This window comes from Amblyraja radiata, chromosome 3, assembly GCF_010909765.2.
Source record: "Amblyraja radiata isolate CabotCenter1 chromosome 3, sAmbRad1.1.pri, whole genome shotgun sequence".
NCBI lineage: Eukaryota > Metazoa > Chordata > Chondrichthyes > Rajiformes > Rajidae > Amblyraja > Amblyraja radiata.
The window spans coordinates 11,487,399-11,506,064 of NC_045958.1; the positions used below are offsets into that span (position 1 = coordinate 11,487,399).

At 38.2% G+C, this 18,666-nt stretch overlaps 1 protein-coding gene across 2 annotated transcripts in view; it reads right to left on the bottom strand.

The window, feature by feature from the left end:
- Positions 1–18,666, bottom strand: part of mctp1 (multiple C2 and transmembrane domain containing 1) — a 408,806-nt gene that overhangs the window by 60,715 nt on the left and 329,425 nt on the right. For both annotated transcript variants that reach the window (XM_033017292.1, XM_033017293.1), the window contains one exon: positions 6,769–6,828. In XM_033017292.1, the coding sequence (XP_032873183.1) occupies positions 6,769–6,828 (60 nt within the window). The remainder of the gene's footprint in view (positions 1–6,768; positions 6,829–18,666) is intronic.

Sequence of the window (18,666 nt, forward strand, 5' to 3'; positions counted from 1 at the left end):
ACTGAGGGAGTGCAGCGTAGGTTCGCTAGGTTAATTCCCGGGATGGCGGGACTGATATATGATGAAAGAATGGATCGACTGGGCTTACATTCAGTGGAATTTAGGATGAGAGGGGATCTTATAGAAACATACAATTATTAAGGGATTGGACAGGCTAGATGCAGGTAAAATGTTCCCAATGTTGGAGGAGTCCAGAACTAGGGGTCACAGTTTAAGAATAGGGAGTAGGCCATTTAGGACTGAGATGAGGAAAAACTTTTTCACCCAAAGAGTTATGAATCTGTGGAATTCTCTGCCACAGAAGACTGTGGAGGCCAATTCACTGGATGTATTCAAGAGAGAGTTGGATATAGCTCTTAGGGCTAATGGAATCAAGGGATATGGGGAGAAAGCTGGAATGGGGTACTGATTCTGGGTTATCAGCCAAGATAATATTGAATGGCGGTGCCGGCTCGAAAGGCCAAATGGCCTGCTCCTGCACCTATTTTGTATGTTTCCCAAACAAAGTAAAAGTGAAAATGAACACAATAATCAATACCAGTGACACCATTCAACTGAGTGGGTTTGTACTACATTCACCAGCAGAAAAGCTAAGAGGCAACCCCCTCAGCTCAGCATGATTAATTTCTTCCTTGCACAAGGTGGTGAGAATTGTTTATCTCCGACAGAAGGTCTGTTACGTACAGGAGTGGGAGGTAGACACAAGCTAACTCACTCACAGCTCACCTTGGAACCATTGCAAAATGGAAGTATATTTCAGTCCAAATTTCAGGCCAATCATTGTCTATAACACTTTTCCTCTCCCAAAGACGCTGCTTGATTCACTGAATGGTTCCAGCATTTTCTGTTTTTATTCTATTTCTCATTATATATCCACTCAGTTCTATTTGCTATACTAGCTTAAAGGAAATTCGCAACATTTTCTATCCCATTATTCCAATCACATTTTCCCTCCACTACCAAGCCATAAATGCTAGTGAGAGGGAGAAAGGAGAATGCAAGTAAGGAACACAAACAAGTTCGTCATATTAAATTATTTTTTCTAAATTTTAAAAAGAACACAAAGGTAAACTGTTGCACATTTTAAAAAATGTCACACAGAACTCAAAGCTGAGTGACAGACATAAATCTGTAAAAAGTGACTTTGACATGATCATTTTTTTTTGAACATCTATTGTGAACAATTAAAAAGATAAGCTGTCTCTTCATTGAGCCCGACTAGTCACACACATTTCCCCTGGCTTCTGAAAGAGCTAAAAAGACTCCTACATGTCATACTGAAAATCCTCTTGCTTAACATTGGAAAGCAAAGTCTATTGAAATAGTGACAGACAGGCCTCCCTGGGTGTGCAGTCGAAGATGGCCCAATCTAACAATTTAAATTTGCCTTGAAGCATAGACATGTAAGACATGTTTTAATAATATGTTTCTGCACAGCTGGCATCATTAAACATCATCCAATCTAAGGTCCAAAGCTGAATTAATATATGCATAACATGGAGAGAATAGTGAATAAAAGAAAATAAAACATTAAAGGGCAGCAAACAAGGGTAGCAAATAATTGAGAAAACCCATAAAGAACAGTGGAATTGCTGGTCTCATTACTTTGGTATCTCTATGATAGATTGAATGGTGTGTAGGATTCATGTATTGTAATGCATCAAAAGCACTGTATTCATAACACAATTGGTGAGTAAATAGAAGTGCTTGCTTAATAATTAAATCCATTAATTTTATTATACATCTTCTGCCACACCAAATCCAAGCAGAATTTTTCATTCCAATAACTATAAATTCAAACTAATCTGAAGTCCGAGCACAACTTTGAAAACAGAAGGCCCCTTTTTCCGTTACCTATGCCGTTTTACAAAGTCAGCTCTCATCAATTAGCCACTGACTTGCCCTTTCATTGTGACTAAGTGACTAATATCTACATTGGCTCCAAGAAAGACACTTTTCACAATCAGCCAATAATCTGCTAAATGAAAACACATGCGGGGGCTTATGTGACGCCTGTGAGGGGTCCTTACTGAATGGGAAACAGGTGTGCGAGTTTTGTGCCATGTAATACCCCATTTACCCCCGAGTACAAAGGTTACACGACTAATGGGTGCCTTGTGTTGCATAAGCAGTGCAGAGGCACAGGCTGAGGTTAAACATCTGGGACATATTTCACATACTTGCAGCATATGCTTCAGCTTCAATTAGAATGAGGCTTTGGCACATTTATTAATCTTTTACTTTCATCTTTTAAAAGGCCTCTGACCTGACCTTAATATTTTTCAGCCTGAACAAACAGAGGAATAATGAAAAAGAGTTTCGACCTGCTAGCAATAGAACAGACAAATTTGTCCCACAGCGAACTTCAATTTATTGTGAACCTACAAGAGAAAAAATAATGCCTGTAAAAAGGGAAAATAATCCCTCTCGTCACGTGCAACAAGTATGAAGTCTTTTAATCTGACCATTACATGTGATCACGATGAATAAATGTTACATTTAGAAATTCATTCCCAGCTCCCATTATGCACAAAGCACACAACCTGACCATTACATTAAAATTAATATCACAAATAAAAAGATACTAAATTAACGGAAGACATTAGGAAGACATGTGCTGCCATTAGGAAGCAGAATAAAGGAACAGAGTTGAATGGAGGAGTGTAAATCAGTGCTGCAGAAAACTTGATATCTTTTCCCTTAATTATAATTTACTTTTAACTTCACAATGTAGTGAATAAACACATGTGCTGCAGGCTAGGAATGTATTTGTGATTGCATGCACTAATATAATAATAGTCAGATTTTCTTTTTCACTTCGTTAACAGAATACTTCAGAGATGGTGGCTTTCACCTCCAGAAAAAACCCTTCCTCCACATGGGTACATTTGTCACTTACTTCCTAAAAATAAAAGATGTTGCAATAGGAAGTCATATGGGTTACTGTCATGGGGGAAATATATGCAACATTTCTTACTTCGAGTGTTACTCCAGTCCCTACCTCACCTCCTTTTCTAGCACACTAACACACTTTCTGTATTTGCGGCACTGGAGTGCATCTGCTCCATTAAGAAGTCAAAAGAAAACTACAGTTAAGGGATAAGATATCAACTTTTCCCAGAGCTTTTCGCTGCCATTTTCCAGTTTTCTTTACGTTCATATGATCCATGTCTGGCTCTTTTCCATTTCTCAACTTCTCCACCTCCCTTTCAGGAGAAGAAAATAATTCCAGAATTCACTAGAAATCAAAAGACTGCTAACGGGTACACCGATGCATGCCTTTACCAAAGACATTCCAGTGAGGACGCCATTCCAATTTCCCTGTTTCTTGATCTTTCCTTGCATCTGTTATGATGATGATTCATACTATATTTTTGCTTCTAATAAATCTTTTATTTCCCTCAAACAGTAGTTGCAACCACTGATCATTTACCTCTTCTCTTCTTACCATCCAACCCCGAGCAATCTTTCAAAATGAAACAATGATCTACCTGTACATGTTTCAGTTTAATATACCATATACACTGCTCAGCTCTGCCTATGCAGGCAAGACCAAGAAAAAACTTGGTGACTGCTTTGCAGAAGAAATTTGTTTGGTCCGTAAGCATGACCCCAGGCTTCCAGTGCAACATCTTGAACAAGGGATGAGCGATAGTGCATCTTTATATTGAAATAATTAAATGATTCAACGTTCTGCTTAGTGTGCTAATATAAGCAAAAAGAGGCATGACTGGACACCTCAGACTTGTGAAATGCATACAAGAAATTATAATGTGTGGTAGAAATGGGTAGAAGTGGCTCAGGTGACAATATCTGAGCCATGTGTAAACTCAAAAAAGTTTTCCAGTATCTACACATTTAAGAAGTGTCTACAGCTGGTGCAGTTCAGTTATATCATTGAGGAGCATCAGATGCCACTATGGGCAGCAAATTTCAAGAGGAGTCTATCCCTCAGGTCAAGACAATGCAATTGAAGAGTGAATGAGTAATTGCCAGATAGAAAAAAGAACAGGCTGGTTGTTCAGGAGACTCAAGAGGGTATCTTGGTCTAGCTCTCTAACAAGTATTCATATATGAATATTGATGAAGGTATGGGTTCCATCAGAGAGAGCAGCCACAGCCAAGACCAAAGTATCACAATACCTCCACTGGATAGGGACAGGTGAGAATATTCAAGAGTGCAATAGTTAGAGGGAGCTGACAAGTTTTTTTTAAACAAAAGCTGACATGATTCAAACCTTCCATGACAGGGCTAAGAATATTACAAACTTGCTGCAGAATATTCTCCTGGGATGGGATTAACAGCAAAATAATCCTTGATACTTCTTGGTGCTGATAATGTAGGCAGAAGTTGAAGTCCTGCCAGCAGTTTTAAGGAGCTAGGAAAGCAACAGAACCTCACAGATAGTCATCATCGCATTGCTTTAAATGTCAAGCACCAGAGTATGGAGAAACAGAAGTTCATGCAGAGAACTGGCTAAAACAGTGGTTCGGGATGGTGGGCTTTACAGCCAGATCTGGGCAAGAGGTTCCCGTACACATTCAATGGATTGCACAATCAATAGAGTTTGGATCAATATCCTGCAGAGAGATTGGCTAGTCAAAAAGATTGAAACGAGCTTGGCCGGGGAATTGTGAAGCAAGAAGAAATGTAGAAGTGGAAATGGAGCAGAGAAAATTAATGAAAACATTTGAAAGTTAAACAAAACAGATTTGAAAATATGCCAAAAGGAATCTGATTGTGTTTTAATGTGAAGTGCTGTGAATAAATTGAATCAGACAGATGAACTATGGCTGCTGACAGACACACGGAAGTATGGCTTCAGTGGGGGTAGGACTGAAAGGTTAACGTTCTTGGTTTGCAGAGAGGGGAATTGAAAAAAATCAGAGCTGTAAGAAGGAATGAAGTGTTAAAGGTATAATCAAATGTGGTTATATGGCTCGAAAAAATGAAAAAGGGAAAATCAAAAAAATAGAAGGGTACTGTAGACGACCACATGGTCTAAGAGAGCAAGATCAATATTCTAATGAGTATTAATGTACTTTTGTAGTTATAATGAGGAATTTCAATTACCCTAAAATTAATCAGGAGACAGTTGGGGTAAGAGATAAAAGGCACAGAATTCCTAAATTGCACCCAGGAAAATCTTTTTGAGATCACATGTAGCACGAGAAGTGATTTTGCAAAAGTGGATTTAGGGCAAATTAATCTGAGAGTGATGGGAGGCATTTAAGAAGAATCGATGTATTTATGATAAATACATAAAGAGTAAGAGGATAAGGAAGGAAAGAGTAAAGACTATTTGTATGTGAAGGAGGAGGATGGGAGTAAAATAAACCATGAATAGTTTGTGATCATCTTTACAAAAGAGCAGGATGATGCTAGTGGTGTAGTAAAGTGTGAAATATTGGATAGGATAAAGATAGTGAAATTGGAAGCATTAATCTATGAAAGACGAATATAATAGCGGAGAGGATGCTTCATTAATTATATTAGAGCTTGAATGCTCTATGCACTTCTGTGGGTACACATGTAATTTTAATGGAGAGAATGCACAGAAGATCTGGAAAGGTTGTTTGTATTTGATAAACTAGGGTTATTTTCTTTGGAATTGAAGAGATGGGGTGGAGATCAGATCGACACAACTGGGGTGTTTAGAATTGGGAATGACCAAGATGGAGTAAATAAAAGCAAGATTATGAAACCAGATTTAAAGTCATTGGTACCTTTATTGGAGGAAACTGATAACACATTTTCACCCGAATGTTAAAAGTTCAAAACCCCGTTGAATGGTAGAAGTAGAATGCACATCACATTTAAAAATCATTTATCATCTGTTTCCATCTTGGTCAAAACCATCCAAGCTTCATGTTGGAGATTTACAAAGCAACCAGGCTATGAAATGATGACATTCCATCATCCTATTTGTTTGTTATTCTGCAAATATTCTTGTCAGTTGTAACATGCATACACCAATTGCCCAATTTCAAATTTGTTAATATCCTTCCAAATTTTTTTTTAGAACCTGTAACATAGATTGCCAAAACATTATTTGCACTTCCTTATTTATATATGCTATGCTAGAGTGTCTATTATTCCTGGAACAATTTTAATACAGCATAGCTCATTTCTTTCTCCAAATCAAGCACATTCCATATTATTTTTCTGAGATATCATTCTTAAAATTAACAAATCTTTGATCTTTTATGAACAATAAAAGCAGTCGAATCTTGAGCAAAATGTATTTCACACAAAGTAATAAATATCAAGAATCATGTAAAAGGGAGATTTTGCGGTAAACTGAAGGAATGTTTTAAATGTGCGCCATTTTGAACGGTTTTATAATTCAGCATTTCTCTCAAAATGCTATTTGTTTTTAACAAGTTTTGAACTTAACCTCAGATTCACTCAGGGACTCTATATTTTTACCAACCACCACAGATGCAGCAGTTTTCTCCTTCAGAACATTGCTGTTCTGCTTTTCAGTAAATAAATTGTTTTTGTTTCCAATGCACATGCACCTGCATGCACACACCAACTTGCATGAATAAAAAATATGCTTAACGTAGTTACAGCCCTGAGAAAAGGTTTTCTGACTCATTTCCCCCTTCCACAGTACACAGTTGTTAGGATGATAAACAGCTCTCTCCAATTATCTGTACTCAAACACTTCAAACACTCTTTTTCTGTCTGCAGAGCTCCATCAGGTCTAAAAACAAAAGTCCTCAGCACCTGAGGGAAAACAGAAGTGTTCCAAGGATAATTACCTTGTCAGCTCCGTCCTCTTCATCCTCTTCATATGCTATCAAGCTCGCTTCTAACTCTTGCTGTAAGAGAGAAAAAAAACCCCAGAGAATGCAGCAGTCATCAACAATGTAAAGGATAACCATACCACTGTATGTTCTACTGGATTTATGTTCAGGCTATGCTTTCTAAATAGCACTGGAAATAGGCAAATATTAAACTCCCTTTTGAGGGCTTTGTTGTGGAAATCAATTTACACATAGCACCTCTATAAGCAACATGAAATAGGAAACCAAAAAAACCCAACTGAGGTTCGGGTGCAGATATATATTGGCCAGCACACCAGAACTCAATTTCCTTTCAAGCAGCAACTATAGATATTGCCTAAGTGTGAAAATTGGCTTCGATTTAACATCTCACTAGATCTCACCCATTTTCAGAAGCAAAGATGAAGGCAAAAATGCAACCTTATCATGAGTCCCGTATATGTAGCTGTGGATGAACCTATGTCCTTCAGCAGCATTGCAGTCACTCACTACTGAACTGAGGCATCCTCCTACTTTATCCTCACATGTTTCTTGGAGCCTCCCCCACTTTCCAGCCGTAGGTTCATCAGAAAGGTGACTGTAATCTCATATAAGTACTAAACTACGTGTCTGCTGTACCTCTAATGAAATGGAAACAGCATGGAAGAAACTTGTAGCTGATATGTTCATGTCTCAAGAGTGATACCATCACCTTTTGACAAGATTACTGCCCTGATCAAAGTGTAACAGCTCTGCTGAATTTGTACTAACAAAAGTAAGTGAATTTGGAAATATGTCCTTTTGTGACAAGAAACCTCTGAATAAGTGTTCGGCACAGACGAGAAGGGCGGAGATGGCCTGTTTCCGTGCTGTAATTATTATATGGTTAAATGGTTATGGAAGACATGGAGACAAAGAGAATTCAGTTACCTTGTGATAAATGTCAATGTTGGGCAGTCATTTAGAATATATAAAACTGAAATCAAGATACCTCTGGAATGGAGAGAATTAAAGGATATGAGAAATTGTGAGAGAGGATTAGTTTACCATATGGTGGTTCAGATCTAAAGTACTGAGTAGTCTACTATTCACATTTCCTATATCATTGGATGTGCAGGATATCTATAATGCCCATCAGTGCTTGGAATCAAAAATTGAATAGTGCTCTCACCTCTTTGGTTGGCAGGTTTACAACTCCTCATTTCATATTTGATTATTTTTGGTTTCATTTTCTGTACAATTACTGCTGTTGGTAAGCTATTTTACAGTGTAAAAGTTGGCAATTATCCAGTTTTGCTTTTTTAATTAGCAACACTTCAGTTGCAGGAAGTGTCATCATTAGACAAACTATATATATCTGTGTATATCATAAACTTCGAGTAAAAAACAGATATTTAATTGCCTTAAAGTAATTTCAAAAATGTAAACTTGTGCTATGAGTATTTTGCAGAAAGAAATAGAATTTTTGATCCTAAAAGTGAAAAAAGGCATATTTTTATCTGGGTTTACATTATAATTGGTAAAACATTCTCATGGTCTGAGGCATGTCTATTCATTTGCAAAGCAAACTGTATACCTTTGCCACACTAACTGACGCAATTACTGGTGCAATATTTGCTTTATACACTAATATTTATCGAATGTAAAAGCTACATTGAAAATCCCCCCAAAATGCTATGCAACTGTGTAACAATTTCCACAATAAACTAGTCTATGTAATGAGGTGATGATGGAAACGGTATCTGCTTATTCCTGCTAATGCGCGAACAGGTTATAGACTGGGGAATATAGAAATGTTGATCTCACTAATGCTTTAAATTAATTAATGAGTATAGTAAATCAATTACAATTCATCTTCAAATGCTATTCACCATTTCATGTTGCTTATATAACAGCAAGAATTCCTATTTTTTCCCCAATGGCAAATTACTATATTTATGACACCAAAATGGAACTGTTTAACACATCAGACTCCATTGTCTCTTAAGCTTAGTCAATTACATCTTGAATAACTACTCATTTACTCTAACCCCCTATATTTTCAGATCGTCAACTGAATCTTCAAATGATTTCATCAAAGAAAACAAAATCAAAGATAATAACTAAATCTTTTCATGTACAAACATCTACAATGGATATTAAGCAGCAAAATTAATGTATTTGTAACAATCGCTCACATTCCAAGATCACAGCTATAACGACTGACATCCATGCATTGTTACTCTCTGAATGCAGGTAACAAGACTAAAATTGAAGATTTTATGAAAGAATAAGTAAACAAATGCATCACTACGTTTTTTAATTCAAGACAATGCATGAAGAACTAGAATGGAATCGAAGATATAACTGGAAAAGTGAACTGAAAATAGTTCAAGCTCAGAGACACTCAAGACCATTAAAGAGAACATTTCACAGTAAGTATCAGCAGGCATGAAATGTGCTGCTGCTAAATGACTACTGATCCTAAAATAATGTGTAAAATCACTGGTATTTCAATCAAATAACTGATATATAACTCCAAATTCACGTAGAGGATAGCAGTAATAAATTGGGGTGATTAGAAATTACTACTTGAAAATAACTGACCGTTTGTAAATACACAATTACAAATTTATCATCTCTCTCTCTCTCTCTCCAACCCCCCTCTCTCTCTCCAACCCCCCCCCCCTCTCTCTCTCCAACCCCCCTCTCTCCCTCTCTCTCTCTCTCCCCCCCCCCCCCACCCCCCCTCTCTTTCTCTTTCTTCACCCCCTCCCACCTTGAGTTATTGCTTGTTTTAGGGTATTTGAGATATGCTCTACGCAATGGGGAACAAAATAAGTCTTCTCTGAATACAATTTGAAAAAATTTATACCAGAGAAGAAATTCCATCACAGAGAGCTGAAAGAAAAACACGTTTTCCTCATTTACAAGAAAACACCTTTCTGTCAGTTGCTTCCTTTTGTCAAAGTATAAAGGGCAGTATATATACACACACACACACACACACACACATATATATACACACACACATACACACACACACACATATATATATATATATATATATGTGTGTGTATATATGGCGGCTCAGTCACGCAAGCCTGTTGTGCTGGCAGCTCACTCACTCACGGCTGGTGGGCTGGCCGTTGACTCACGGCTATTCCTTGAATTTCCACTTCAAGTAGGGTGCAAGGCCACCAAATTCAAGTGCAGTTTCAAACCATTTCAAGCAGGGTGCAAGGCCACTAAAGACAGCGAGTCGTGACCTCTCCCTCCTCCATCTTGAAGAGACTGAGCCACACCCGCACTTCTGGGTTTTATAGTCCCTCCCCCCCTCCCACCAGAAGGGGCATGGCCTTCATGGTGTGATTGACAGGAGAGAGAATCTCAACATTTTTTAAACAGGTGAATCTCTGGAACTCTCTGCCACAGAGGGTAGTTGAGGCCAGTTCATTGGCTATATTTAAGAGGGAGTTAGATGTGGCCCTTGTGGCTAAAGGGATCAGAGGGTATGGAGAGAAGGCAGGTACGGGATACTGAGTTGGATGATCAGCCATGATCATATTGAATGGCGGTGCAGGCTCGAAGGGCCGAATGGCCTACTCCTGCACCTAATTTCTATGTTGCTAAACGCTGGGGCAGATCAGCATGAAGGCTTGCTTCAGTATATTGAGGCCATTCATACTTTAACAGCTGTTGTGAATTCTGCCAGTAAACAATGACCTGGAATCATCACAGGTAGCCTTGCTGACATAGGATAAACCTTTTTTGACCGGACGTTTCCGACCAGACGAATCCTGCTTCTTGGCGCCCACGTCCAAAGCATCCGACAGCAAGAGAAGTAGCACCATGTCTGAAGAAGGGTTTCGGCCCGAAACGTCGCCTATTTCCTTCGCTCCATAGATGCTGCTGCACCCGCTGAGTTTCCCCAGCAATTTTGTGTACCTAAGAGAAGTAGCACCGTCTATTTCACTTGCTATATGAAGGCAAAGCTCTCCTAGATCAGCCTCATTATTAGAATCAAGACTTCCTAATGGTCACAATTAAAGGTTTGCATTTTGTATGTAACTTTCAAAATAATTTGTCATTAGAAGATTTGAAAATTCTTCTTGTTTGTCCCTGCACAGAACTGAAATGATCCATTCACAAAGCAAGTTTATTCATGTGTCTTAAAGCACAATAACATAAAATGTCACTGTGCCCATTCCATTCACGATGTTATGTGCTCTCAGATGTCTCTCTGTACCACAACAGAACTCTAAGTAGATGACGTTTTGTAAGTAAGTGCATTTAAAATAATTTGAATCTCACGATAGTATCTACACAAGTAAAATGGAAAATCCTGCTACTTTGAATTGTAATCTTTGCTTTAATATCAATGAACAAATATATCCTTTGTATTAAATGACATTCAAAAGTAGCAACTAGTGAAACGGTAAAAACTAGGATAGAACATAAAGCTGATTACATTATTGGAAGTTAAAATGAAATCAGGGAAAATGACTCCTTCTACCCTCATGATACCAAATACTTCACAGGAGATCAATTAATCTAGCTGGTCTGGACTTGATTTCTTCAAGACCCGTGGCACATAAATAGATCATAACATATGTTTGTGTGGTAATTGATTTACATTTTATGTGTGAAAATGTAATAATAGGTTATTGACATTGTATGGATTGAGGTCTGTCTAGAAACACTGAGGTCATCCATTGCACCCATGCTTCAGCCAACTTCACACAGATTCAATAACCTAGTTATTAGTCATTTTGATCAGTCTGTTTTACAATGCTTGGCCAGTTTGTCAAAAGCTGCAGAGATTTACTAACCTGTGACCACTTCTCATTAACCTTTTGGCTGCTGACTTTGTAGGAATTTTACTATTCATGCTACTTTCATACTTCAAATTTTTTTCAAATCAGTGGGAGTGAAATTGATCTTCAGTGACCATGCAAATCAGACTATAGTGAAAAGCTTATTTGACACCCTGTTCGATTTTACTTTCCCAGAAAATAATTTGAGCCACAGGGAGCCAACAATGATAATAATTCAGCGTACTACTGAATAAAATAAACAAAATGTTGTAGGGACACAGATGAATTTATTCGTTGTTACATGCTTCACTTTTGTTTCTGTCATGCAGATGCTTTATCATTTCAAGATTTGAGATTTATCACCTTTGTTCATTTAGGCAATTTAAGCAAACATAATTAGTTGGTATCACTTTAGATATATGGATGATTTCCTGGCTTATCTTTGCCCACTGGATAGTTGAGGGGGAAAATGTACTCAGATTTGGATTCCAAAGTATTGTGAACTGTGAGGTGTGTGAATTGTGCCCAGAGATAAAACATTATCACTGTCAGATTCAGGTGATAGCATCAGGAATCAGCATCTGAAAATGCCAACAAGACCTAGAATTTCTTTGGCTTGACATATCTCAAGGGTGCATTGCTGCCCTCTCTGCTCCTGGTTTCCCCAAGTCTTGCTGTGTTAAAAACATTGGGCTGGTGTTGGTGGTGGGGGATCAGTTTCCTCCAACATCTTGAACACTTAAGGGCAATATGGCTGCACATTTAATGAAAGGCAAAATAAAATTCTGCAGATTAAAGTAATTTGATTTATGAATTAACTTGGTAAAAATATTACTTTTTAATATTCCACATTATTTGGAAAAATAATTAGGATTAATTCCTGAATATTTTAATTTAAAGTATTTTCATCACAATTTCAAAATCTTAACTGCTCCTTAAATGAGACTGCAGAGTTCCGATAAATTAGTACCAAGCAGATAGCATCAGTGGAAATGAAAGCATCATTATGAAAACAGGACACAAAGTACTGGACTCAGTGGGCCAGGCAGCATCTCTGGAGAACAGGAATGGTGACATTTGATGTTGAGACCCTTCTTCAGATTGATTGTGTTGCCACGATCGGTTAATTGATATTCTGATCAATGTTGATTGTGCAGATGTTGAAATGGCAAACGCAAACTGTTGATTCAAGTTTTATGAACACATTGAAGTTTTGAGAGATCATATTTCCATCAGAGTTCTGAAGCTTCCGTATAAATTTTGAGGAGAAATGATAGATTCCTATAGAAATTTACTTTCCATTAAATACTGAAGGAATCAGGAGTCATGATGTGAGAATGTGAGAGTTTAGAAAGAGAAAGAGTGAATTATTTGTAATAGTATTAGAATTCAGTGAATTTAGTAACAGTGACAGATTAATTAAAGTGTTTAGTAGAATAGAATTTAACCGTGTTGGAAAATTCCTTTCTATAAATTGCATTTACCCCCATCATTTACATACAAGATTTGGCAGGATATTTACCCTGTAATTTTGGAAAATTCTGCCATTTCCTGCAAATAACAGCTGAGAAAATATCTTGCTCATGCACCACTTAGCAATGGAATAGATATCAGAAAAGGCACTTCTTCTGATGACAATACACTCTATTGTTTTCTGGTGTAAAAAACCCCAGAAATAATGTCATGCTAACCCTATCAATTTGCCGTATTCATTTTTTGCTTGTATTGGGTTTTTTTGGCTCTGCGTGATATGAATTATGAATATAAATAATAAACCAGTTAGAAATTTCACTGTACATAATGCTCAAATCACCAAGCATTCTCATCTAGGTTTGGTACATGTTAGTCAAATGAAACAAAATGATTTTATTTCATGAGCTGTGTCTCCCTCTGCAGGACTAGTTCTATACAACATTTTTGAAGTTAAAGAATTAATTATTAACTCATATGTTTCTGGACGAGCTGGGCCGATGAGTTCGGCCAAACAAAATAATACCAGATGGAGTAACAAAAATATTATTCTTATTTGTGTTTTCCACACCAGCAACAATTTGCAGCATAATTTACTTCGAAATGACGAAATAAAGTAAAATTATAAATTACCACCGTCAAAGTCTGAAAGAAATTAAATATGTTAGAGCCAGTTGTGTGCTTTGATTTTTATTTCTACTTTTCCACAGTGTGGTTGTGCGTATTTCTCTGTGCTTTTATGTGTTCAAACTTTATAGATGTAGATGGTGATATGAAGCAATGATGGAAGACATCATTAAACAAATGATGTTAAACAAAAAGACCATATTTGTTTCCATCAATATTCTTTTTAAAAACAGCAAAAACAAATAGCTTATAATTTAAAGAATTCTAACTCACTTGTGTTTTAATGTCATCTTGGCAGTCCGGCAAAACAAAGCAAGTCTTGATGAAGTTCCTGGGAATGCATTGGGGAGATAGAGCTGGATGCCCTCAATGTACTATGGAAGCTGATCCACACATGTAATCCCTGATTTGCATTGCATCATCTGATTATAGTTATCTTAGAGTAATAGGTCTATAACTTTTTATTTTAAGCCAATGTTGCACTGTTTACTTTGTAGGCTTTTTTTGATTAATTAGGTGGAAATTATCAAAAGTGTAGGTGATACTATATTGTTCTATAATACATACATGTAATTAACACTTCCCTTTTCTACATAAGAAATAGAAAGGCTGTAATTAAGAAAAATTCCATAGCCTATTTGACATTCATTTAATTATTTGTATGCAAAATAATATATTGGTCTATTAGGACATTATACTTTCAACTTTATATACACTTGCATCTCTTTGTTCTCTGGATCTTCCAGCAGTATTTGATGGACCATTGCATCAAAAATAAGATAAGCAAGGACCTTTGAGTTTTGGATCCGGAGAGAATAGAAAGCAGTTTAAAACACTTGGATCAGATGCATTATCGATTGGTGAATTTGTATCTGTAGTAATTCTCGTTTAAAGTAACATTGAAATTATCTGATGATGTCTTAAAGACAATATTACCTATTCAGTCTCGTCAATCTTTGTGCCTTTGGATTACTACACAGCCTTAAATTGCAGTTCAGGGTATTATAAAACATCATATCACAGAAACCGGCCATTCAGTCCAACGGATCACTGTCAATGTTCATTGGACCTAACTCCTATCCATACTCGTATTTGTCCGGCCAGAAATAAAAACTCCTTTTAAGATAAGGTGAGAATTAGTTTAAAATGTTTCAAGGATTAGGAGAATTATGGTAGAGGAATTAAGCATCACTAGTTTTCCAATCAAATTTAATCTCACTTATTTATTGTCACCACGCAAGTGTTTTTTGAAACAGCCAACTGCTCAAACTCCAATCATATATTTAATCCAATTCATTGAATGCTATTCTATTCCTTTAGGCATATGGCCAGCCTTGCTTCGTACTTTATTTACTTGAGTTGGATTGTAGTGCTACTTGTCACCTCGAGGAATGTTGCTAAGCTGCAGCAATATTAGTCTCCAAATTCCCCACAGAGTCACTTTCTGTTGTAACTCCAACTAATGTTGAAGTTCACTAAGATAAACAAAGAGGCCAGCCTCATCTAAGTCAGCCTTGTGGGGGACACGGGCTGCAAACAAAGAATTCTCTCGAGATGTCGCAACCATGTATGGAGAAATATCTTTCAATGGGCATAACTGACATTGGTTGTGATTCCCAGCAATGCAGCATCATGTTAGGCATCCCAACATTCATACTGGCTTCCTTCCAGTTGGATCTAGCCCATTACTTCAGACTCCACTAATGTGAAGAACATACTGATGCTGCATTTTTGCTTGGGTAAAAGTTGGGGAAGGTTGGAAAGGATGAGAAAGGTAGGCAGACAACAGTCCTTGAGCATGTATGTCAAACTTGTCAGTTAACAACCAATGGACCTCCAGGAGTTGGCAGACAACTTTGATTTCAACCACAGAGATTATGATCCGACTTAAGAAATATGAGCTGCAAGTGTTACCATTAAGCCTCCAGGCTGCTCCTGTGTTAAGCATTAAAAGTAATTGAACCATCTATGCAGGGATTTAGATACATAACAGCAGTTATTTGCTTGTTATTCAATGATTCTATTGATCTAAGAGCAAAACATCACTTGAGTAAATATGAAAAGAGCAAAGCTCTTTAGTAATTTCATTGTTAGAAAAGGTTGACTGGTTTAGTTTGCTAAAAAAAATAAAATTCAGTTGTGTCATTAAATTCAACAAAAATGAACTTTTGTCAGTCTGCCTGCTAGATTTTTTTTGTCTTCCCATGCACGTAATACTTGCACGGCAGGGAGGAATTGAGCTCAGAATAAGTGGAACTGAAAAAGCTGTGACAAAGGGTTAGTATTAAATTATTGAATAGAAACATTTTCATTGATTTTAGCTCCGCCTTCAATACCATCATCCCCAGCAGACTGGTCACCAAACTCATGGATTTTGGGCTCTCCCAACCCATCTGCCTCTGGATCAAGGACTTTCTGTCTAACCGCCCCCAGACCGTCAGACTGGGCCATCACCTCTCCACCCCCATCACACTCAGCACCGGCTCCCCACAGGGCTGTGTGTTGAGCCCCCTCCTCTACGCCCTCTACACCCACGATTGTGCCCCCGCCCACTCCACCAACACCATCGTCAAGTTTGCGGACGACACGACTGTGGTTGGACGTATCTCAGGAGGAGATGAGACAGCCTACAGGGAGGAAGTCCAAAGACTGGCAGCGTGGTGTTCAGACAACAACCTCATCCTAAACACCACAAAAACAAAGGAAATTATCATAGACTTCCGTAAGAACAGTGCAGCCCTCAAACCCCTATTCATCAATGGGGGACTGTGTGGAAAGGGTCTCAGACTTCAGATTCCTGGGCACACAAATTACGGAGGATCTCTCCTGGACTACAAACACCACCACAGCAGTCAAGAAGGCCCAGCAGCGACTCTACTTTCTGAGGATCCTCAGGAAAAACAACCTGGAGGAGAAGATGCTGGTGTCCTTCTACCGCTGCTCCATCGAGAGTGTGCTGGCGTACTGTATAACCACATGGTATGCCAGCTGCTCTGCAGCGGGCAGGAGAGCCCTTCAAAGGGTCATCAACACCGCACAAAAAATCACTGGCTGCCCACTGCCCTCCCTGAAGGACATCTTCAGCTCTCGCTGCCTTGGCAGGGCAGCCAACATCCTGAAGGACCCTTCCCACCCTGGACACAACCTGTTCCACCTGCTGCCCTCTGGCAGATGGAACAGGTCTTTCAAAACTCGCACAAACAGACTCAGAGACAGCTTCTACCCCATAGCCATACGTGAACTTAACAATGCAAAATAAGAAATAACACTCACATTCATCTGAATGGTTCTACCTCAGCTGCTATTGTTATTTATCTGTAATTTTTTTTTATATGTATATATTTTTACCTTTTCTTATATATTTAAAATTGCTCTTGTGAATCGCACCGTGGGATTGACTTTTAAATTTAGTTGTACCATGTGCAATGACAATAAAGAGATTCATTCATTCATTCATTCAAACTAAAATAAAATGTAAGTTCAGTATTTTGTTTTTATGCGTGTCACAAAACATTATTCAATAGATTTACAATGATTTTTGGCACTTTTGGTAGCAACTACTGATCTTAGGTAGAGGTGATAGGAGGGAAGAAAGCAATAAGCAAGAATGCGCAGCATGAAATCAGATACAAACTAGGTCAATGGAAAAATGAAAGGATGTCCCGCATCCTGTCTGACTGCATCGACTTTTGTTCTTCCACTTATTTTATTTATTATGTATGACTCATTTACTTTTGGTTTTTATTCTGCGGCTATTTTATCACTATTGCCTTACAGTCCGAATAATTATGAACAGGAGCATGACTGAAATTATAGTGTTATTCCAGGAAGACAAGGTTCCACAACTGCTGTGTGTGTGTGTGTGTGTGTGTGTGTGTGTGTGTGTGTGTGTGTGTGTGTGTGTGTGTGTGTGTGTGTGTGTGTGTGTGTGTGTGTGGTAATGAAGTGCTGACATCTGTCATTAATAAGCATCAGGATTCCACCTTTGCTGCGGAGGCCACCAATGCTGAGGTTTCATAGAGCATGGAACAGCACAGTACAGCACAGGAACAGCCCCTTTGGCCAACATTGTCTGCGCCGAACATAATGCAAAATAAAACAAATCCTCTCTGCCTGTATGTTATCCATATACCTACATTCCCTGCATATACATGTGCCTATCCAAAAACCTCTTAAATGTATCTAATGCCCTAAATAAACCCATTCTCTTCCAAAGAGTAAATCCTATCCCATGGAATCCTCTCCAATGGCTTCCCAACCGCTGACGTTAGGCTTACCAGCCTTTACATTCCTAGGTTATTTCTCCTTCACTTCCTAAATAAAGGAACAACATTAGCTACTCTCCAGTCTTCCGGGACCTTGTCTGTGGATAGAGAAGATGCAAAGATCATTGTCAAGGCTCCCGCAATCTCCTTTCAGGCCTCGCTCAATAATCTGGAATACATCCCATCAGGTCCTGGGGATTTATCAACCTTAATGCACTTCAAGAGTCCCAATACTTCCTTCTTAACCTCCAACTGCCCCCAAAAATCAAAACATGTAAATCTCTTCAGCATGATTAACCCCTATCAATAATTTAACATAGAAACATAGAAACATAGAAACATAGAAAATAGGTGCAGGAGTAGGCCATTCGGCCCTTCGAGCCTGCAACGCTATTCAATTTGATCATGGCTGATCATCCAACTCAGTATCCTGTACCTGCTTTCTCTCCATACCCCCTGATCCCTTTAGCCACAAGGGCCGCATCTAACTTCCTCTTAAATATAGCCAATGAACTGGCCTCAACTACATTCTGTGGCAGAGAATTCCCAAGATTCACCACTCTCTGTGTGAAACATGTTTTTCTCATCTTGGTCCTAACAGATTTGCCCCTTATCCTTAAACTGTGACCCCTTGTTCTGGACATCCCCAACATCGGGAACAATCTTCCTGCATCTAGCCTGTCCAACCCCTTAAGAATTTTGTAAGTTTCTATAAGATCCCCCCTCAATCTTCTAAA